The sequence below is a fragment of the Prionailurus bengalensis genome, chromosome A1, assembly GCF_016509475.1.
Source record: "Prionailurus bengalensis isolate Pbe53 chromosome A1, Fcat_Pben_1.1_paternal_pri, whole genome shotgun sequence".
Lineage (NCBI taxonomy): Eukaryota > Metazoa > Chordata > Mammalia > Carnivora > Felidae > Prionailurus > Prionailurus bengalensis.
The window spans coordinates 147,563,084-147,584,862 of record NC_057343.1 but is presented as its reverse complement, the minus strand read 5'-3'; the positions used below and the strand labels follow the sequence as shown (position 1 = coordinate 147,584,862).

Below are 21,779 nucleotides of genomic sequence, written 5' to 3'. Positions count from 1 at the left end.
TCACTTTGGAAGCCACATGTTTTTTCTCAAAGCATTTCAAACAATGAATACCTAGACCAGATAGTCCTGCAAAATTATCCTCAAAAATAATTACTTTCATCATAGATGAGTCACTGGCAAGAATACCATGCAAAAAAGTTAAATGAACCTCCATCCAAATTGCAAATTAACTATCAAACTTCTAAAAGATAGCAGGCTTTATGAGAACATATTTAACAGAGCATCAAACAATGCTTCATAAGCAAAAAACTTCTACATATCCGCTACATAAAAGCAAGCTGCTCTCCTCTTTGTTCTAGTTTAAGGAGTTATTCAACAGCTCTGGTAGTAAGTTTCATTAGCTTTCAGTCTCCATTTGTTCATGCCCTTAACATGAAGCCCACTTTCTATGGCTTAAAACCATTAGCGGTGTGGATAAGAACCAATTTTGTGCCGAGGGTAGGATTAGGGTGCTATTACAAATTCAGATTTAATTAGTGGGATAAAAACAACTGGAAGCAATTTTGTCTTTAACTTTAGACAATATATGCACATCTTCAAAATAGAAACTACGACAGCAGCTGAGAAGAATGAGATGGAACCATAAGAAGGGGCCATTTTGGTAAGTCAAAAAATGATCAAAGAGCAATTTCATGTGACTCAACCTACAGGGTGCTGTTTCACCTACTGCTGGCAGATCAGGAAATGCCTTCCTATGTGAGAGGTGAGTATTTCTCAAAGTAGGGGACTCATGTAGGAGAGAGGCTTTTAAGTAGTTCAGATGAGGGACTTAGTAAATCAAAATGCAATGGAGAATGCTACTTCTGTTCAGTTAGATGCAAAGAAAACTAAGATGGTGACACTGAGTGAGCTTCAAAACCTTAGTATGCTTGCTACATACGATTCACAAACATCTGTTCTTCATGAGACAGGATGCTTGTAAGATGCGCGCCCTGCAGACGGCATTCCCTTTCAGCTGCGTCCCATGTGCGCCGATGCGCGAAGTATTTGTAGCACTGCCCTTGGAATTTGTGCCAGCCATAGTCACACGTCTCTGTGTCTGGAAGAAACAAGGCAGGAGCTTATTAAACTCACCTACGTCATTCCATCTTGCCTCAGGGATCTAAGTGCTAGTAAGAAGACCTAAGCCAGTATCAATGCAATGTCCCTGAAATTACATATGAAGAAAATTTGATCACGATGATGAAGAAAGTATGATAATGATAGCCCAACTGATTCCTGCCTCGCGGGTGACTGTACATCTCTGGACTGAAAAGTCAGTATCTAACTGCAGTTTCCTTGATTAGAGCCAGTTTCAGCAGGAAAGAAAACTGGAAGAGGGGCCAGACAAAACTTCTTAGGCTGCAATGTCTACTGACTCATTTGTGAAGCAACTGGGGCTAAGTCCTTACCAACACAACTTTTCTGAAGAGAATCATTCAAGTGATAAGATAAGAATTCCGGCTAATAGGATTATGAATGCTCTATTTGAAGAAGGACTTCAAAGTCTCTGGAAGTAGTTCCTTTACCACTTCCCAGAGAGATAGCTGGGTGGCCACTGGATCTTGTCAAGTAAGATTTACAACGAGAGAAAAAAAAATTCTTCATCGTCAGGCAGCTTCTGGGATACAGCTAGGATGGGATACAGCTAGGATTGCGTGCCTTCTTCCCCAAAGGACAGGAAGTATAGGTAACTCCTTGTGCAAATGCATCATGATTTTAAGTTTCTTTAGAAAGAAATAGCAGAAGTCACATCCCATCATGCCACACATGCATATGCATATTTTTTTTCTCTTTTGTAACAAGCATACCATAACCAGTATCCTGGTGGGATGAGAACATTTTTCAAATATACCTAAATTTTAAACAGGCAGTAAGCTGCAGCTATACCTTCTATAGAGATTCTAGATTGCCAGTTTTTAAATATTTTCACAGGAAAGCAGCCTTGCTCATAGCACCGCCTTGTCACCGGCAACCTTCTCTCAGACTCATCCACTCACAGGTGGGGTTAAAGTGTATGTATTAAATGATGAGCAATGGAAATGATTTTGACTATCACAAAACATATCTCACAAACATACTGAACTAGTTACACATAAGAACTAAAAAACTGCAATGTTTATGGAATTTTAGGTACCAGGAAAACTTCCCACATTACCTATTAACCCATCCTCCCATCCCCTAATCTTACTAGTTGATGAAGGAAACAAAATCCTACTAGATGAAATAAATGTTTGCTTTATAGGTCAGGCTTAGTGGCCAAATTGATAGTCAAATTGTCTCCTGACTCTCACACCATTTATTCCCCTTTCTATAATTGTGGGAAAGGATGAATTCTGAGAGATTTTAATGTTTTCCTGGCTCCAGGGATTTAGACGATAGTCATACAACAGATGCAGCTCATCTCTGGGAGCAGTCTGTATTTCAGTTTAGTCTATCCAGTCTTGTTAGTTACAGCCAGCTGACTAATTGGTTTAAATAACGTGCACTGGAGGTTTTAAGTTTTATTCAAGTGTTGTTTGGAGACCACCAAATCTCATAGGAAAGGACTAGAGACACAGTTAGATGGTTTGGTATAAAAGTAGCATTCAGCCCCGAAGAATGAAATGTAATTTGGCTACTTGGATGTAGCAATTTTCCTTTTGCAATATTCACGTGGAAGAATTTAGAGGTGAGGCAGGAGGGGTGGGGAGGAAACGAATCTTCATATAAGAGGGAGTTAGTTTATAGGGGAGGACAATTGGAAAGAATTTTAGAAAACTCTTACTGCCAAAGTCAATAATGTGATATTATAAAAGCATAGCTTTCCTTAACCATGGGAATTAATATTTATTTAAGACAGCTTAAAATTCTAGAGAATCCTTAACTTATTGAATACGAAGTTTAAAACAATTCTTCTACACACTCATATCCTCTATTAACCCAATGGCTTTAGTCCAGTTTTCTTTCTTTGTCTTTTATCATTGAAATAGGTTATCGTTACATATGTTTTCCCTTATACCAAAAATCCTAAATGATCATAAAATTTAGATGCACAACCACATCATTGCTACAACACCTTTCTCAGTTAACAGGTGAGTATATTTCTATCAGAACCCAGGTCCAAACTGGAAGTTTGTTTGTATGTTTGTTTGTGGACATATATATGTATGTATGTATGTATTTATTCATCTGTACTATTTTTTTTAAATTTTTTTTAACATTTATTTATTTTTGAGAGACAGAGAGAGAGAGAGCATGAACAGGGGAGGGTCAGAGAAAGAGGGAGACACAGAATCTGAAACAGGCTCCAGGCTCTGAGCTGTCATTACAGAGCCCGACGCGGGGCCCGAACCCACGGACCGCGAGATCATGACCTGAGCCGAAGTCGGCCGCTTAACCGACTGAGCCACCCAGGCACCCCTCATCTGTACTATTGAAACCATAGATTTACAATCCTGATGATTATGGATATATGTGCAAATGCCACTCAATAAACTTTTTATTGAAAAAAAATCAAATATCGATATGGATTTACATAACTTTTATTATTTATGCGTTCAATAAATATGTAAGGAAGGACTAGGTGTCAAAGAGCATCTCCTAAGGATGCTATTCTGATAGGGGTTATTGGAAGCAGCCTGTTTGTTCTTCCAATCTCATCTAAAAATAACACGATACACATTTCATTTATTAAAAGAAACACATTTGGATGATATTTTCTTAAAAATCATACATATAGAAATTCTTCTTATGCTTTAAAACTACTATAACTCATAGATTACATGATGAAGACCCAGATTCAGTTTTGCCTGGGTGTGCTGGCTATGGTAAGGAAGGGTACGATAATTCTGGTTCATGGCTACAGAAGCCAAGACTATCACTTTAGAGCAATTTTACTAAAAATGTATTCTCTTTATGTCATGTAGGTAACATTTTCAACATCTGTGACATATAGCCGTCAAGCCTGAAGAAACTGTTAACATTTAGGCACTTCTTGCTGGCAAGCTGTATCAATGACTTTAGTGTGGGGCAATCTGTGTGTACAGAATTGTTTCCATACTGTTGTAAGATCCCCTTCTAGAATTTTATTTCCATTATCACTCTACCAAAACATTTTCCCTATTCCAGAGTTACTGGGACTTGGGAAGTTACTAATGCAGAGAAGAAAGGGTCAGCTGAAGAAACAACATAGTCATCACTAAAATTTGGATAGAAAACTGTTTAGACAACAATGCTGCTGTTAATGAAAAAAATATTTGTTCTTAGGCAACCTGAAAAGAGGAGAAAAAAATCTTTCAGTGTCCTGGCAATAAATCACAGGAGCACAGCTGCAATCGGGTAAACAGACTGGGATAGCTGTTTCTCAGCAAATGATGTGGATGAAAGTACACTTGCTTTAAGACAAAATAGAATGTACCCGAAAGCTAGTGGCACCAGAAATGAGAGGGAAAAAAAGCAAAACCTTTTTAAGATAGACATAAATAAAATGCTTATCCATAAGAGCTACTTTTGAAGTGTGAAGATATCAAGAAAAATCTGGGCTTTATAAAGCAGCCTAGGTTCATTTTCCCCACTCTCTAATTTACTAGTTGTGTGACCTTGAACACATCACTTTTCCTTTCTGAGCCTCAATTTCTGGCCCACTTCCCACAAAGAAATACTGTCAACTAAACAAAATGATGTACCTGGAAACATCTGGTAAACTACAAGGCATTCAACAAATAACATCTCTTTTTATTCCCTGCCAAGAATTACACTGAGTCACCAAGACTGGGGACCTTGTCTGTTTTGCTCAAAGTTCTACTTCCAGTGCCCAGGACAGCACTTGGAAGATAGTAGGTGCTCAGTAAACATTTGTTGAATGAATGATTTTTTGAATTGCTCCTTGGACTTGAACTAAGGGAAGCCAGAATCATTTTAAGATAAGCTGATGTTTCACATATCTCACACTTTTGTTTTCTTCAAAATATGGTATCTTTCTTACTGTTTTCTTTAAGGAAAGGATCTTGCTTAGTCAATCTGCATATTTACCCTTCAAATTCTAAAACAGATTCATCCTATGCAATAGAGAGAAAGAAAAAAAAACACCTAAAAATGGAGCCATCACCCATCCCCTTTGGCAATTCAATACGTGCTGCTTTCAGTTTTGTTCTAACTGTGGTGACGTCTGGATTAACATTGCAAAGCAGAATGTGGGGCCAGACCAATGTGTCTGAGCGTCTAATACATTTTCGTTCTGTCTGGTGGAACAGAAGTTTGGCACTAGGCACTTTGTTCAAAGCCAAACCACTGTATGACTTTAAGTAAAGGAAATAGACATTTCAAAGCTGAGGATGCAATGTGTTTCTGATTGATGACTAAGAAATGTTACCATTAACCACCTAAAATACACTCTCAGGTTGGCCATAAAATACAAATTACAGGGATCATGAGATTCAAGCAATCCTGAACATAGGCCTTTGTTTCATTCAGAAAAAGTAGATGCTTCTTTAGTAAGAAAACTCCGGGTTGAGCAGATTTATAATACCTTTTACATAATGTTTGCCAAGCCAAGCTAATGTATTCTACAACTATAACAATTCATTCTCCAGAGGTGATTACCTGTGAAAAATAAGCCCATTGACCTTCAAGTGCTTAGGAGAAGAAAATAAAGGCAACCAATATTGAATTCCATACTCCTTGGTACAAGCCACAAAGATGGATTAAGGTCAATGCCTTAATTGACCTTAAGGTCAATGCCTTGTCCTCAGGAAGAATACTTACAACAACGCTCCTTTTGTTGGCTAGATGTTCTGAAATTCAGCTAAGTGTTCCTGTCTGCAATTCTATTTTATCAACAAAACATCAGTGACCGAGTCTACACTGTTTTTCAGGTGTTGTGAGCTACGGACAGACACATAAGGAAACCTAGCATAGTTAGGTAACCTGTGAATTTCCCCTGCAGGAAAAAATATGCCATATAGCCAACATTGCTAAAAACACCCAAATAATTATGACAAAAAGCTGTCTAGAAGTAACATTTAAAATGAAATATCAATAATTTTCATCCTCCAAATGTTGCAACAGCTCTTACCTTGTTCACAAAGTGCACCAACATAGCTTGGAAGGCAGAGGCACCTGAATGTATTAAAACCGTCAACACACGTGGCTCCATTGCGACAGGGGTTAGAGTGACATTCATCAAAATCTGAAATAAAATCATAAAGGCCAAAAAAGTATTTTCAGAAAAGGTCAAAGGATCCCATTTAGTATAAGGTTGCCAGATAAAGAACAGAACAGCCAGTTAAATCTTAATTTCAGATTTAATAATAATTTTAAGTATAAATACGCCCCATGCTATATTTAGGGCCTACTTACAATAAAAATTTATTCTTTTCTTTTTTTATCTGAAATTAAAATTTAACTGACCTTCCTGCGTTTCATTTGCCAAATCTGGCAACTCGAGGAAAATTTCAAAGTTATTCATAAGAGGGTCATTGTCTCCATTGCTTTTAGATGAGTCACATGAATGCTGAAACTGATAGAGAATTGTATGGGCTTCCCACACTCAGTCCTGGCTCCTGCTTTGATTACCTCACCTGTGGAATACTAAAAATATGTAACTGGCCTTACCGCCTCTGGGCCTTTTCCTTTCCAGTACATCCTTCATTCTGATTGTCATCTCCTTCAAAAGCAGTCATGATAATTTACTCTTTGGCTTCCAAACCTTCCATAGATGCCAACCACCCAGGGCAGAGATCTTCTACATGTAGTCCCTGAACCAGCAGCATCAGCATCAACTGAGAATGTTAGAGATGCAGATTCCCAGGCCCACCCCAGACCTACAGAATCAGACCCTGTGGGGGATGGGAACACCAATGATTGGTGTTGTAGAAGTCCCCCACATGATTTTGATGATGCTAAAGTCTAAGAATCACTCTACTAGAATAGGAAGCAATCTCTTGGATTGAGAATCTTCTCAGATGTATCCAGATCTAACCTCCTTTCAAGTATTTTCTTCTAATATGTTTCTCTCCCACAAACCCATAAATAGGCCTACGTCAATACTCGCAGTCACTCAAATGCATTCTGCAGTTTGCGGTGTCTGTACTTATGTTTGCTGTGTCTGTGTCTCCCACACCAGCCATCAAAATCCTCCTAACTTTAAATGCAATACTAAATGCAACTTTTCTACCCAGACCCGTATGATCTCTGATGAAATTAATGCTTTATTCCCATACCATTTTCCAATTCCACTAAAGATTTAATTAATGTTTATATTAAATAAAAGAGTATTAAACTATATAAATATACAAAGTAAATTAAATTTCCAAGAGGTATATAATGTATTGGTACCTAAAGAAATGGCCTCAGTAATGATGATATCATATAGTAGTGATATCAAACACTTTTATGATGCTTGCTAAGTACCAGCCACTGTTCTAATAGCTTCACATATATTAACTCACTAAACTATTTTCAAGTGATTTTAATGTAAAACAGAATGGGAGCCAAATAGATGCTTTTATACACATATATGTAAATATGACATTTAAGATGTTACTTATTCCTTAAATGCATTCTATTGCTACCTCTACACCCCTACTAATTAACACAGAAATAGAGCTTACCAGCTCTATTAACTTTTTTTTTGAAGATAAGCACTCTTGGGGTGCCTGGGTGGCTCAGTTGGTTAAGCGTCCAACTTTGGCTAAGGTCATGGTCTCATGGTTCGTGGGTTCAAGTCCTGTGCTGGGGTCTGTTCTGAAAGCTCAGAGCCTGGAGTCTGCTTCAGAATCTTTGTCTCTCTCTCTCTCTCTGCCCCTCCTCCGTTTGTACTCTGTCTCTCTCTCTGTCTCTCTCAAAAATAAGTGAATAAACATTAAAGAAAACTTCACAAGACAAGCAGTCTTTTAAAACGAGTGTTGAGAATTTTATCTCAGTATTTTTGTGTAATCTAAAGTGTTATCATGGGCTTTCTTTACTCAATTGTATGAGAAAATCTTTACGGTACCTCTAAAAGGATCACCTATCCAATGTATTCCATCATCTCTTTTCTCAGAGGAAAGGTCTATATTTAGTCAAATCAGAACTGGAGTCTTTTTTTTTTTTTTTAAAGAAAAGGAAACCAAAATAAGAATGACAGTGAAAGGAACTGATTTAGTAAAGAGACAATATACTTCTTGAAACCCAAAAAAGAGGAGGACAGAAACTTCACAACTTCTTGAGGTACAGGTGGGTTAGGCTAGCCTCTGGAGACCAGGGCCAATTCCACCCCAGAAGAACGAGTTAGCTCAAAACACAAAAGCTAAACCCCCTAATTTTTTAATGTTTATTTAGTTTTGAGAAAGAGTGCAAGCAAGTGACGGGCAGAGAGAGAGGGGGACAGAGGATCCGAAGCAGGCTCCACACTGACAGCAGAAAACCCGATGCGGGCTTGATCTCAAAAACCATGAGATCATGACCTGAGCCAAAGTTGGACGCTCAGCTGGTTGAGCCACCCAGCCACCCCAAAACTCCCTAATTTTTAAATACAGCTTTCTGAAGTTATTTTGTATTTAAATTGATTATTGATATGTCAACTGAGGGAAACAGATTAAAGTATTTCCTTACTATTTATGCAACTTTCCATTTGTAAAGCCTACCTACAGAAACTATAAAAAGATACAAATCACCTCAGGTAGCTTCACTGAGTTTTGGGTATATTAACAAAATTCCATAAACACCTGTCCCCAACATCATTTAACAAATAATTCATCCACAAACGGGTTTTTATGAAATCCTTGGAGCAATATAAATTCTGCCCCAATATATCTTCTAGAAAAGCATCACACTCTTTCAGGCAAGAACGTCTTACCCAGTTCACACTGGTCGCCACTGAATCCTGGCACACAGGTGCATACATAGGAAGTTTCAGTAGGATAACAGGTGCCTCCATTAAGGCACGGGTTCGTTTTGCAACGATCAGGTCCTACCATGTTCAGGAAAGTAAGAAAAGCAGTTAGGCTCATATCCAAGTTTCAGTGTATTTCAGCATAAATTGCCACTTATTGCTACCATAAATATAAGCTTTACCATAGCAATTTAGATACTACACACAAAAATTAGCATTAACTTTACTCTCTGGAGTGTTTCTTGGCATTATAACTAATTGTTACAAATTGCATCTATTCATTTCTGGGATTCAGTCATCATTATTTTTAAACAATATTTTGTACAGTATCTGGCAACTAACATATTCTACTGCAGATTTAGTCGGCATGATAATGGCAATTGATTTTAGTCAAAAATGATTACACATATGTGCACAGTGAATGGAAAATGTATTCTTTTAAACGAGGTTAGTTCATGTGAAATGGCTGGATACACAGAACATGCATTCTTTTTAGCAGTTTGGCTGGTTATCATCATTTGAATTATTATTGCCTTTTACCACTTAATGCTCAGAAACTGTTTTTCTTCGAAAGTGTGCACTGAAGTCTCTTCTGCTACATTAATATGCTTTTTCCAAAAACACGTTCCAAATGTACTCCTTTAAACTATACTTGAAGAAAAGCAACACATAAATTAAACTCTACTGTACAAAAACAAACCCAAAGACATAACACCTCACCTAAAATGAAACCCCCAATTTTTTGAAACCCCAAAGTTTTATTACAGTTTTCTTATTAAAACACAAATAACATTGACACTCCTAGAAGATAAATGTAAAGGTGACAGACACAAATTTCTGAGAAGAAAAACCTTTAAAATATGCTTTCTAAATGCAAATACTTTTACATAGTTTGAACACGTATATTCTTCTGTAATATTGCTTGGATAATTGCATTTACATGAATCACTTATGTTTATTACTTGAATACTTTTTCAGGATCCCCTATGTTTCAAAATGTACAAAAATACAGATAAGAGTTGAAAGTTCTACAAAATAATTGGAATAGGATGCATTTGGACGAAAAACTGTATTTTCAAGAATCTTGAGTCCCGAAACCCTGAAATAATTACACATAAAAAAAGATGTCTAGTCATGAAACATAAAGTTAGGAATATTTGAATAAGCGAGCACTGCTGTGGAAGACAAGTGAGCCTTTCCATATGAGAACGTCAGACTCAAACTTTCTGAGTGTTAAGTAAATCCCAGACTATGAGAAAGACTTGACAGATAATACACTCACCTCTGGGGGTTCAACATTATAATCAGATGCTTACACCTACTTCTCCAAAAATGACCCCAATTATTCTAAGACTCTTTCTCCTATAGTCCTAAAAATATGTAAAATCTCCCTAGCCATTTTAGCCTTCTGCCTCGGAAAGTACACTGCTTGTAGGTCAAGGATGCTGTCAACAACACATCTACGTGCTGACCTCAGTGCAAAACCAGAGTGACACTTATGCGACAGCGCTTGCTAAAACTGTGCCGTGCCACACAACTATGAAGTTCTGTTACTATTTCCACCACAGGCTCCAGACACCATGCTGAGAGTATGGGACAAGGACTTGGCAAGAAAGCGGGGGGCTTTCTGTGAACTGAAAGTAGTTGGGATTAGGAGAAAAGTTTTGTTTTGGCAAATTTTATTCTTCCCTAAACAGTTTGTATTACTCTTTGAAAGTTGAACCTGCAACCGATGGACCAGGCAATCCATTATGCGCTGCTGTTTACCAAATTTGCCTGAAGTGACAACTGGCTTCGCAGTGAAGACGCAGGCTCTAATTCTAGGTAAACATTGTGGGCTGCATCACTGGCACACATTTCTCACTCATTTGTCAAACCCAATTCTCTCTCTGTGATTTACCAATGATTTCTGTATTATATTTTCACCAACCTGAAGTATTTGCAGCGAAATTGCAAAAGAATAAATATTGGCCAGATTACTAGGTTATCATTTACAGACTAAATATAGAGTGACAGTGAAAAATTCCATCAACCACCTTTGATTAGTTTTCTTCAGAAAATACTTTGAGTCATTTATAAAAGTTGCACTTTACAATTATTTTACTCTATCCGAAGCACAACAAGCTGAAGCATTAATGGTAGGTACAAAAAGATAACATTGAAACGATCAGGAGAATAATCCTAAGTACAGCCATGCCAGAAAACATATTCATTAAAATAAAACATATTTTCAACAACACAGCCCTTGAGATACTGATTTTTTTTTCTTTTTCTAGGTAGTGGCTAGGTGGTAATGGACATTTGTGGATTCCACTGACATAGTTATTTAAATAACATTACTGGAAAATACCATTAGAGCAGGCTTTTCAATATCATCAAGCTAGATTAAAAGGAAAATAAATTCTACAAAGTAAATATCCCAAGGTTTCTGGTTTACAAATAATTAAATACTGATTATTCGTTGTTATACTATATTAATAGGAAACCAGCAAAGAGCAATGAGAAGACCATGGACTTTGGGGTGGTGTTGACCTGGGTTCAAATCCCACCTATGCCATGGCATGTGTGGCTATGCAACCCTGAGCAAATTACAGAACTTCTCTGAACATCCACCTCCCATGCATTTAAATAGGGATGATAATAATAAAGGGATGATGATAATAATAATACAGCATTTTTGTGAAGACCAAATGAGAGAGTTTATTGAACCAGTATCAAATTCATGCTTTCTATCCATTCAGTAAAAAAATAGAAATCTTCTTTGGACAGGCAGGGCGTAAATATATACCCACTCTGGCGAGGTACTGTGTTAAGAAGCATTATGCAGACTATCTGGAGCAAGGAAATTACATGAACGTATGGACTGATAACTGATATTGCACAAACTACGTGAATGTTTATTAGAGTTATTTACTACTCTCAAATTTTAAAGGCCTGACAGATTTTGATATCGCCATAATAGCACCCATCAATGAGAGATTTTTAAAATGAGATTTTTTTTTTCCTGTTTTTAAACTAAGATGTATAACTACAGGGCATGTGACAAGACAATATTTTAGTTATGAGTAAAACCAAATTAAATTTTTACACCATTAACAATTTCACATTTCCTAGGTCACAATTATATATTGTTTCTAAAACCCAGAAAAATACAAAGAATATCTATAAAGCCCAGAAATAATATATACTTACTTTATTTGCATCTAATTATGGACTCAATACTGTGGCCTGTCCTGGTGTTATGTGAATAATATAAAAATCTTCACTGATTTAATATCACAATAAAAATTATATACATACATACATGTTAGGACCAAGGGACTGTTTCCGAGTTTGGAAACAGATTTATCAATGTTGCAACCTTACCTGGTAAATAGACTGCTGTGCCTTCCACTGACTCTTCATTAATGCCAATCAGGAAACTGGTTTCATTAGAAGTTTCCAGAAGGGAAAATGATGGTGTTGCAAGCTCAGTATTTAACTCTGCAATGCTTACTGTTGCCTGATTATTGGAATCAAGAATTCTTGCTGATACTTGCTGTTCTGATGTTGCTGCTGTATGATCCTCCTCTCTGATCAAAGCTGCTTGTGTTTCAGGGTTTATTTCCAGAGACGAAGAAATGGTGGGCCTCTCAGAAACCTGTGGGCTGGGCTGAGGCACGACGTCTGCCTCAACTTCATACATTGCAAAAGCAGAAGTAGAATGTGGCCACAGTGTAGCACCTTCTAACTTAATTTCACCTGCAGTTGTGGCCATAGTCCCAGCCTCGGGTGTTCTAATACTGGGAAACACCTTGACCATTTCTCCAGAAAGCAGAGTGTTGGTTTTGTTTTGGGAATCTTGGAGAATCTCAGTTCCTTCTTCAGCAATCAGTTCTGTGGGAGAAGCTTCCATTTGTCCTAATAATTTATGATTAGTTTCATCTTCTGACGGTTCTAATCCAGTGTCAGAAGATAAGGATGGAGGCTCGGTTATGTGAACGAACTCCTCCCTCGATGATGTGAAAGGCACTTCAGTATCTGCAAGTTTTCCTGGAGACATTGGAGATGTGCCGACATCTGTGCCTGGCAGAGCACTTGCCTGGGGGCCCTCTGCATGTTCAGAGGCTCCACTGCCTAAGTAGACAGTAAGTGGAGATGATGGTGTCTGAGAGGACAACTTTGCAAAAGCGGTAAGTGCTGAGGTATCAGTGTAATCTGAGGGACTGGATCCTTCCATCACATTAGATGCCTCTGTTAAACTCTGAGCCATGAGGTGGATAGTACCGATACTTACATAGGGTGTAGGATCTATCAGTGCCTCCTCGGTTCCCGATGAGAATTCTGGCTGAAAAGAAGGACCTACGTATTTCTTTTCTTCATACTCCTCTTGTGTCTCCATATGGCCCAATGTGGATATTACCTCACTTTGGTCTGCAATAGCTTGACCATCAGACAAAGTACTTGACTCAAAGATATCATCCACGGCTTTTGCTTCAATTTTTGGTTCTTCAGTCTCTGGATTAACTGTGGCAGATGTACTAGGAATGGTCAGAGATGTCGCTGTGGGAAGCAAAATATCTAATTCAGTTTCAGGGATCCGAGTTGTGAAGAGAAAGCCCATGTGATCTAGGTGGCTTCTGTCTTCAGAAGTCATTGATTCATTATGTGTTGTCTGAGTGTAGTTAGCCAGAAGAATATCACCAGAGCCCTCAAAGTTTTCATCAGTTAAAGAAAGGTTAACAGCCGCCTCATACTTCTCTTGAACTTGAATGCTTTCTTCACTACTGCCATGTGGTCCTGATAATGCCTCTGGATCTATGTCTGTTTGCATTCCAAGGATGTCTTCATATACAGGTTTAGTGTGATCTATATCTATGATAGTATTTTTATCTGATGTCAGCTCAGGGAGAATTTCAAGGATCGTACTCTCTGTAATTGTCAGTATTAAATCCTTGTCCTCTTTGTCCAGATCTATAATAATGTTTTCAGTGGCTTTTCTTCTGTTAGGTTTTATGGTAGAATCCTCAAATCCTCTGAAATGGTCTTGGAAACTATCTGCAGCACCTTCTGTGGACCTCTCATATGACACTGTATTTGACACTGTGCTAGTTGGATCAGGGGAGCTTTCATTCGGCTCTAAATGAAGAGGCAGCAACATTGAAACTGTTGGGAATCCATTAACAGTAACAGCTTTAGCACTTGGAACTGCAGGATGTTTTTCCAGGGATCTATCAGAAACAAATGTGGTGCTTCCTTGCCTGGTTGCCTGAGTAGTTCCAGAAGTGTGGACTAAATCAACCATATCCAATTCCCCAGATCCCTCTCCAGAATGTTCATAAAGCAAGTCAGATGGTTTTGGTGCTGATGTAACAAATCCTTTGGCCATTTGAAGACTGTAAGTTCTAGCCAGAAAATCAGAGGGAGGGGTTGCCGTGTCTTTTGTTTCTGCTGTTGAAGAATTCTCGTTAGAGACTTGTTCAGTCATCAGTTGAGGTCTACTGGTCTGGATTTCTTCTGCCCAAGTGTGAGTCTGACTCTGAGGATGTTCAGTATCTATGGAGAAAGTGAGAGGTGCCATAGAGGGTCCTTCAGTTCTGGTGTCCCTTAAAATTTCTAGTAAGGTCGTGCTGGATGCTGTCTCACTATTTTCAGAGAGGTTTTCTGTCTTAGAAATGAGTGGTCTAACTTCATTTGCTACATTTTCTCTTCCCTTATAGCCTTCACTTGTATCACTTATGAGGCTGGTTTCTAAATTCTCCATTTGAGAAGCATGAGGATATAATGTGGTAACAATTTGTTCCATTTCAGTAAAACTCGCTGATACTGTAGTAGCCAAGACTTCTTCTCCTGATCCCAGCCCAGAGAATAAAAGATCAGTATCTGACTCTTTAATTATTGGTCTCATAACTTCAGGAAAAGGTTTTACATTTTCCTCCTTTTTGATTGGTGAATCTGTAACTACACTTTCAGTGGATACAGATTCAGTCACTGAGGTAGTAGCTAAGAAAAAATGGGATTTTTCAGTAACTTCGGGGACAGCAGTGAAGGGTGCCAAGCCCTTTGCTTCTGGATCCGGAGTAGACACATCAACTAAAGAAATGTCTTCCTCCTCCATTTCCTCATCAGGATGGTACATTTTATTTGTCGTTAGCATAGGGGAATCTGTGGTGTGGAGTCCCAGTTCAGTAAATGTTTGTGAATAGAAAACTGTTTGTTCTGGTGCAACAGAACTTTGAGGGAATTCAAAAGATTTTTGCTCCTGAATCTTTTCTTCTGACACTGTCTCACTTTCAATTCCTTGTCTCACAGGGTTGACTTCTTGTGTGGACCATAATTTGGCTGGCGCCATAGTCTGGGGAAAGTTCGCTGAGACTGTGACAGCGACTTTCACTCCCCCCTTTTCTGTGGCAGCTTCAGTACCTTCAGTTTCTGATGTTGGTAAAATGGTGGATCTTGTATCAGTTTCATTAATAGCACCTTCTACTCCCAATCGTCGGTCAGTAAATGGGGGATCTGTACTAGAAACATTTCCCACAGCACTGGGAAACACTTGGTCCACGGAGCTGCTGACTGAGACCAACTGCTCACCTGAGCCCTCAGCTGAGGCTGTGAACTCTTCCCAAGGGAAGCCAGCAGTGCTGACCAAAGTGCCACTGGGTCCTTCTGAGTCGGCTCTGTGGTTGCTGTGATCTGAAGTAGGTATTACAGGTGACAGTGAAATCTGGCTATCCCTCAATGCTGCATCCCCAGAGACTTCCATCATTACTCGTTCTTCTTTTGCTATGGGATAAGTTACCGTTGAGTATTCTCTCAAGTCACCACTGAAATCTTCTTCTAAAGGAAAATCTGTAGAAAAGCCCTTTATCTCTGCCCCATGGTGTTGTTCTCCTGAGACTTCTAAAACCAAGTTTTCTTTGGATGTTTGGCTTATAATTTCAGCAACCTCCCTGTCCATTACAGTAGTCAAAGCTAATTCTGTTGGCTCAGAAGGGAGTATAGTTTCCACATGGGGAGACAAAGTGCCAGCTGCTTCCTTTTTGGTTTGAATTTCAGACTCTAAATTTAATGAAAATGAAGAAACAGTGGTAGTTTCTGGGTCAGCAGCAGCTTCTCCAGAGCCCAGCTCCATGGAGAGAGAGGTGGGGCTACCTGGGACAGTGGACGGCCCTTCTTGAACCTCATGGTGACCGCTACTGCTGGGCTTAGCAGTCTGTGCCCCCAGACTGTCTAAAACATTTGTTTCTGTAAAGACAAGAGTAGACCTTGCCATTTCTTTTTCAGATTGTGTGGGTTTTGTCGAGGACATAAAACTGCTCCTGTCAGTAGATGCTGAACCACTAGATGCAGCTTCATTTGAGCTTTCTAATTCAGAGGGTAAAATCAATTGATCTGATCTCTGTGTAGATGAATGTACCTGAACTGTAGCAGATCCAACTGTAGATCCCACCTCCTCATCTTTTCTCTTCTTTCCTTCAAGAGATGTACTGAAAACCCACTCAGAAGTGTCTGTTTCCCCTGTAAATTTGGTTGGCACTACTTCTGCAGAAAGTTGTTGAGAGATCGAATAAGAGGTGGTTGCAGGAACATCAAAAAGACTTTCTGTGATCATGATCTTGCCAGTGTCTAAAGTAATGGACGTATCTGTAGTATTGTTCTGTGAGAAATCAGATGTTATGGTGAACATTTTATCTTTATCTTCTTCTGCTTCCCCAGAGCCTTCTGGAATGGGAATTGAAGGACTGACTGAGAGCTCTGCATTTTCCCTAGGGGTTATTTCGGCCCAGCTTTCTACAGTGGACAAGCGGTCATCAGGGAGGGCATTTCCTGTGAAGGTAACTGAGACTTCCTCTGAAACATCTGCTGACACAGAACTTGGAACTGTACTTGGAGTGTATGTGACAGAAGTGCTTTTTTCTGCCTCTTCACCAAATGTTACTTCAGTAGCCCTTGAAAATACTATTTTTTGAGATTCTTGGTCAATGGAAGCATCTCCTGAAGACTCTTCAGAAAACAGAGGTACAGGTTCTATGTGCTCATGGACCAGATTATCAAATTCAGGCCCTCTCTCTGTGACTGATTCTCGCCCCTCTGTGGTTTCTCCCTCATGCAATGGGACTGTGGGGAACACATCAGGCTCACCACTTGAGAAATGTTCTGGTGTTTCTGGGTAAGTCTCAGGCCTCCACGCAAGTTCAAGCGACTCTGTTGTCTCTTTCGATTCATTAGGTTGCACAGCAGTAGACTGTCCAGTTTCAGCCATCACAAACTGATGCGTTTCACTTTCACTGCTGTCTGAAAAATTTTGAGAAGGTGCAACGCTCTCAAACTGGCCACGCCGAGCTTCTGCTGTTTCTGGGTCCTTGGGGACAGTGGTAACGAGCTGTTTCCCATTTATGTACTGCACTGACGGGGTGGTCGTGACGTCAGTAGCATTCGTACATTCTTCATCCTCCTCTTCGTCTTCTTCACTGTGGTACAGATCTATTTCAATTATCTCAGGTAAAATTTCAGCAATTAGATCGTGCTCTGGGTCTGTTTCTTCACTACAAGGTTCATCTTCTTTAGATTCTGAATCTATTGGATGACCAATTACACTCAAATCACTCATTCGACCTGAAAAAAACAAAGAGTTTTCACAACACTTGAATAGAAGATTTGGCAGTGTATGACAGAAGAAATCGATAGCAAGGCTGGCTGATTAAGCTCACACACACAAAGAAAGGATTCGAATCTTTTTACGTAACAGGCAATCACCCTTCTACACAGGGTTCTCAGTTTCCAAATTTGTGGATTCACATTAGCAACAAGAAAAATATATCCAATTTAAAGTGGTAGGAACAGGTTATGAAAACTCTTCAACACATTTAACAAAGCAATGTGCTTAAACTGAAAAAAGGAATCACATATATACATTGTCATCATGAAATGTGGGAATTCATATGTGTGTGAACTGAAAAAAAAAAAGAAAAAGAAAAATTAAGACCATTTCACCAGATCATACAGAAAAAGTATGTGATTATTGTTTTCTGAAAGGGGATGCTTAGACACCTTCTAGTCAATAAGGAAATGAGAAGAGAGTCCTCTTGCCAAAATCTGTCCTAGAGAAGACTGTGTTTCGAAAAGTAAATAAGAGGTTTCTTTATAGTGCTTTCACAGTGCAACAACAACCTCCCCCCACCCCCACCCCACCCCTGCCCCCGGTGTAACAGTGAGACAAGATTTAGCTGCGCAGGCTGCAGCGACATCCCAGATACAAGGGCAAGAAGCCCCGGATGGAGGGCCCTGCGCAGGATACGTCACTGAAAACACCAGGAAGGAAGAGCCCTCCATACTTTATACCTTTGTCCTTCGTGAGAGGTGATTTGGATTAGGTCTGTTATGGCTCTTCTTACTAACATTTTCTCCAAAGGAAGTTCAGGGGTCGCATCTACACATTTGGACGAGCATACTTCACATAAGACATATCCTCAGAACATTTCCCTTGATCATAAATTGCTAAAAGGTACCAACCATTAAGCTCAATGGACTTTACTGCTTCCAGAAATACACCAGCAAAACTCTTTGCCCAGGCACGAGGAAAGAGTAAATCCTGGGCCCTCACCTTCATCAGAGTGAAATTCAGTTGTCCTAGGAGAGGATCCTGCCACTACAGCTGTCCTGGCCCCTGTGTCACGGCAGTGTGAAAAGGTGCCTGTGGGTGCAATGACCCATGAAGAAGACAAAGAGAAACATGCAGGATTGCAGAGTGTCTCGCTCTCCCACTCCAGGACACTGTTGTAGAATTAGTTTTCAGACTAGCCCCGATCCATGCCACATATGCTCAGGCTAAGCCTGAAAGCTTGCAGAAGGAATAATTATGACGGAGCCACCTCTGTCCCCCATCAATAGGGGAAACGTTCCTGTAGCAAGAAGCCACTCCCTCCCATGTATGAAAGGACCACCATCTAGCATTTACTGATAAGTCAGAAAAGAAAAATCCTTATTGAGAAAGAACGAGCAGTGCTTGTATTCTTTACGCACCAAAATAAATACAGAAGGATGTGAACTATCAATAAAAACTCTAAGACGCTCCTTCTTATTTTTAACTAAGCTTTGATAGAAAACCAAAGAAAACAAGACTTTTATGTAACTAGAAGACATATACAATTTTTACATTACCCCTTTCAACCTTACAAAAGCAAGAAAGAAAACCCTTCACTATACCCCGTCACATCTTCACCGTGTTATCTCTATAAAATATTACTTGCGGGGCGCCTGGGTGGCTCAGTCGGTTAAGCGTCCGACTTCAGCTCAGGTCACGAACTCACGGACCGTGAGTTCGAGCCCCGCGTCGGGCTCTGGGCTGATGGCTCAGAGCCTGGAGCCTGCTTCCGAATCTGTGTCTCCCTCTCTCTCTGCCCCTCCCCCGTTCATGCTCTGTCTCTCTCTGTCTCAAAAATAAATAAACGTTAAAAAAAATTAAAAAAAAAATATTACTTGCATAGGGCTCGGTTGTTCCTACCCTAATCCTGTATCCTATACCCAAATCTCCAACTCATTCCATTCCATGTACTCAGCCTTTCACCTGTGGAAACAAAGGCTTACGGGTATTCAAATGAATAAAATATTTCTACCATAAGAGAAGTGAGATCAATGCATAACTCTGGTATATTAAAAAATATAAAACGAATACATATGATTTCTGCCACAGATGTTGCAACAACTCTTAATTGCCAAGCAGGAAAATGACTAAATGTCTGACCTTTTTCCAAACAATATAACTAAAAACATAAGTTTGTTCAATATTAGATTACTGAAGTTGTTGCTGTGATCTTTTTTTTTTTTAATTTTTTTTTTCAACGTTTATTTATTTTTGGGACAGAGAGAGACAGAGAATGAACGGGGGAGGGGCAGAGAGAGAGGGAGACACAGAATCGGAAACAGGCTCCAGGCTCTGAGCCATCAGCCCAGAGCCCGACGCGGGGCTCGAACTCCCGGACCGCGAGATCGTGACCTGGCTGAAGTCGGACGCTTAACCGACTGCGCCACCCAGGCGCCCCATGTTGCTGTGATCTTATAGTGTCTCATTTTATATATGTTTTAAAAGAGAACTCAGTAAGATCTTCAGATAATAACACCTTTTAATATGGCTTCCAGAGAAGCCCACATTTTGCTATTAGAAAAATTTTGAGATAATATATATGCATATGTACATATATGTATATGATAATACATTTTAAATGCTTTTTGTACAAATAAATCTTTTGAAACATCACATCAGTGGTTTTGCCTAATCACCATACTACGTAGTCTCTCAGTGCCAATACTATTTTAATATAGTTGAGGTAAGCCAGACTCAGTTAAACTATTCTGTACATTAAAAAAAATTTTTTTTTGTTTATTTACTTTTGAGAGAAAGAGAGAAAGACAGAGGAGTGAGCAGGGTAAGGGCAGAGAGAGGGAGACACAGAATCCGAAGCAGGGTCCAGGCTCTGAGCTGTCAGCACAGAGCCCGATGTGGGGCTCAAACCCACAGACTGTGAGATCATGACCTGAGCTGAAGTTGGACGCTTAACTGACTGAGCCACCCAGGTGCCCCTCTGTACATTTTTATAGGATTTAACCAAGGCTTCAAAACTGTGCCTATCTTAAATTGCTAATACTGTCATTTTACATTGAATCTTTTGCACTAGGTTTCATTAGGTGTAAATAAAACTAGAATTCACATTAAGAAGCAGCACACACACGGATGCTAAATTCACACAATATCTTTCATTTAAATACAGAAAGAATTTTATTTTTTTTTTATTAAGAAAATGTTTTGGGGCGCCTGGGTGGCACAGTCGGTTAAGCGTCCGACTTCAGCCAGGTCACGATCTCGCGGTCCGTGAGTTCGAGCCCCGCGTCGGGCTCTGGGCTGATGGCTCAGAGCCTGGAGCCTGTTTCCGATTCTGTGTCTCCCTCTCTCTCTGCCCCTCCCCCGTTCATGCTCTGTCTCTCTCTGTCCCAAAAATAAATAAACGTTGAAAAAAAAATTAAAAAAAAAAAAAAAGAAAATGTTTTAAGTTTATTTATTTTGAGAGAGAGCACGATCTTGAGCTGGGGACAGATAGAGGAGGAGAGAAAGAATCCCAAGCAACCTCCATATGTAAGCATGGAGCCTGATGTGAGGCTCAAACTCACAAACCATGAAATCATGACCTAAGCCAAAAGTCAGAGTCAGACCCTTAACTGACTGAGCCACCCAGGTGCCCCAACACAGAAAGAGTTTTAAATAAGAAACAGGTCTGTGTCAAGCATATGAAGAATCCCCACCACATTTTGTACCTTTTATAAATAACGGAGATAAAACTAACCGTTCAGCCAAAGTTCTCCTAGCAAACACAAGATAAATAAGGAAATAACTGCTTGATACTGTTTATTTATAAACTCCTGGACCAGAAATAGAGTAAACAGCACTCACTGTCATTATAGATTTATATAGGTATCTGAATAAATTCCTTACTTAAAGAATAGTAATGAAAAACTGATATAAACATATCTCATGATCTTCAGAATGAACCTAAACGGAGGTTCCATCAATGTATGATGTTGGTAGCTCTAAAAATAAGTGGGGTGGAAAAAAATGGACAGAAAGAAGACACTAAGGTAAGTCAGTGTGTCAACTGTCAATGTGTCAAAGGAACTGACATGTCTTGGTGTTCACTTAAATGTTTTACAAAGGAGTGAATAATTTAAAATAAAACGTCTTTTTTTTTCTAGGAAAGAAAACAAAGAACTGTAATTGTGAATCAAAAATTTATATAATAATTTCATTGACTATCAACTCTTATTAAATCTACTTAATTCAATTAATAAAAGACCCTGGCATTCACTTTATATTCTCCAGTTTTAGTTCCAATGAACAAAGCATAACATTCTTTTAGTCTATTTTCCACTTGGATAAGGAACTTTAACATTTTTTATTTCACATGAATCTATGGGG

At 39.2% G+C, this 21,779-nt stretch overlaps 1 protein-coding gene across 2 annotated transcripts in view; it reads right to left on the bottom strand.

The window, feature by feature from the left end:
* VCAN (versican) overlaps positions 1-21,779 on the bottom strand; it is a 111,964-nt gene that overhangs the window by 25,875 nt on the left and 64,310 nt on the right. For both annotated transcript variants that reach the window (XM_043593252.1, XM_043593251.1), the window contains 4 exons: positions 12,200-17,428; positions 8,798-8,911; positions 6,035-6,148; positions 881-1,039 (listed from right to left, as the gene is read on the bottom strand). In XM_043593252.1, coding sequence (XP_043449187.1) covers positions 881-1,039; positions 6,035-6,148; positions 8,798-8,911; positions 12,200-17,428 — 5,616 coding nt within the window. The remainder of the gene's footprint in view (positions 1-880; positions 1,040-6,034; positions 6,149-8,797; positions 8,912-12,199; positions 17,429-21,779) is intronic.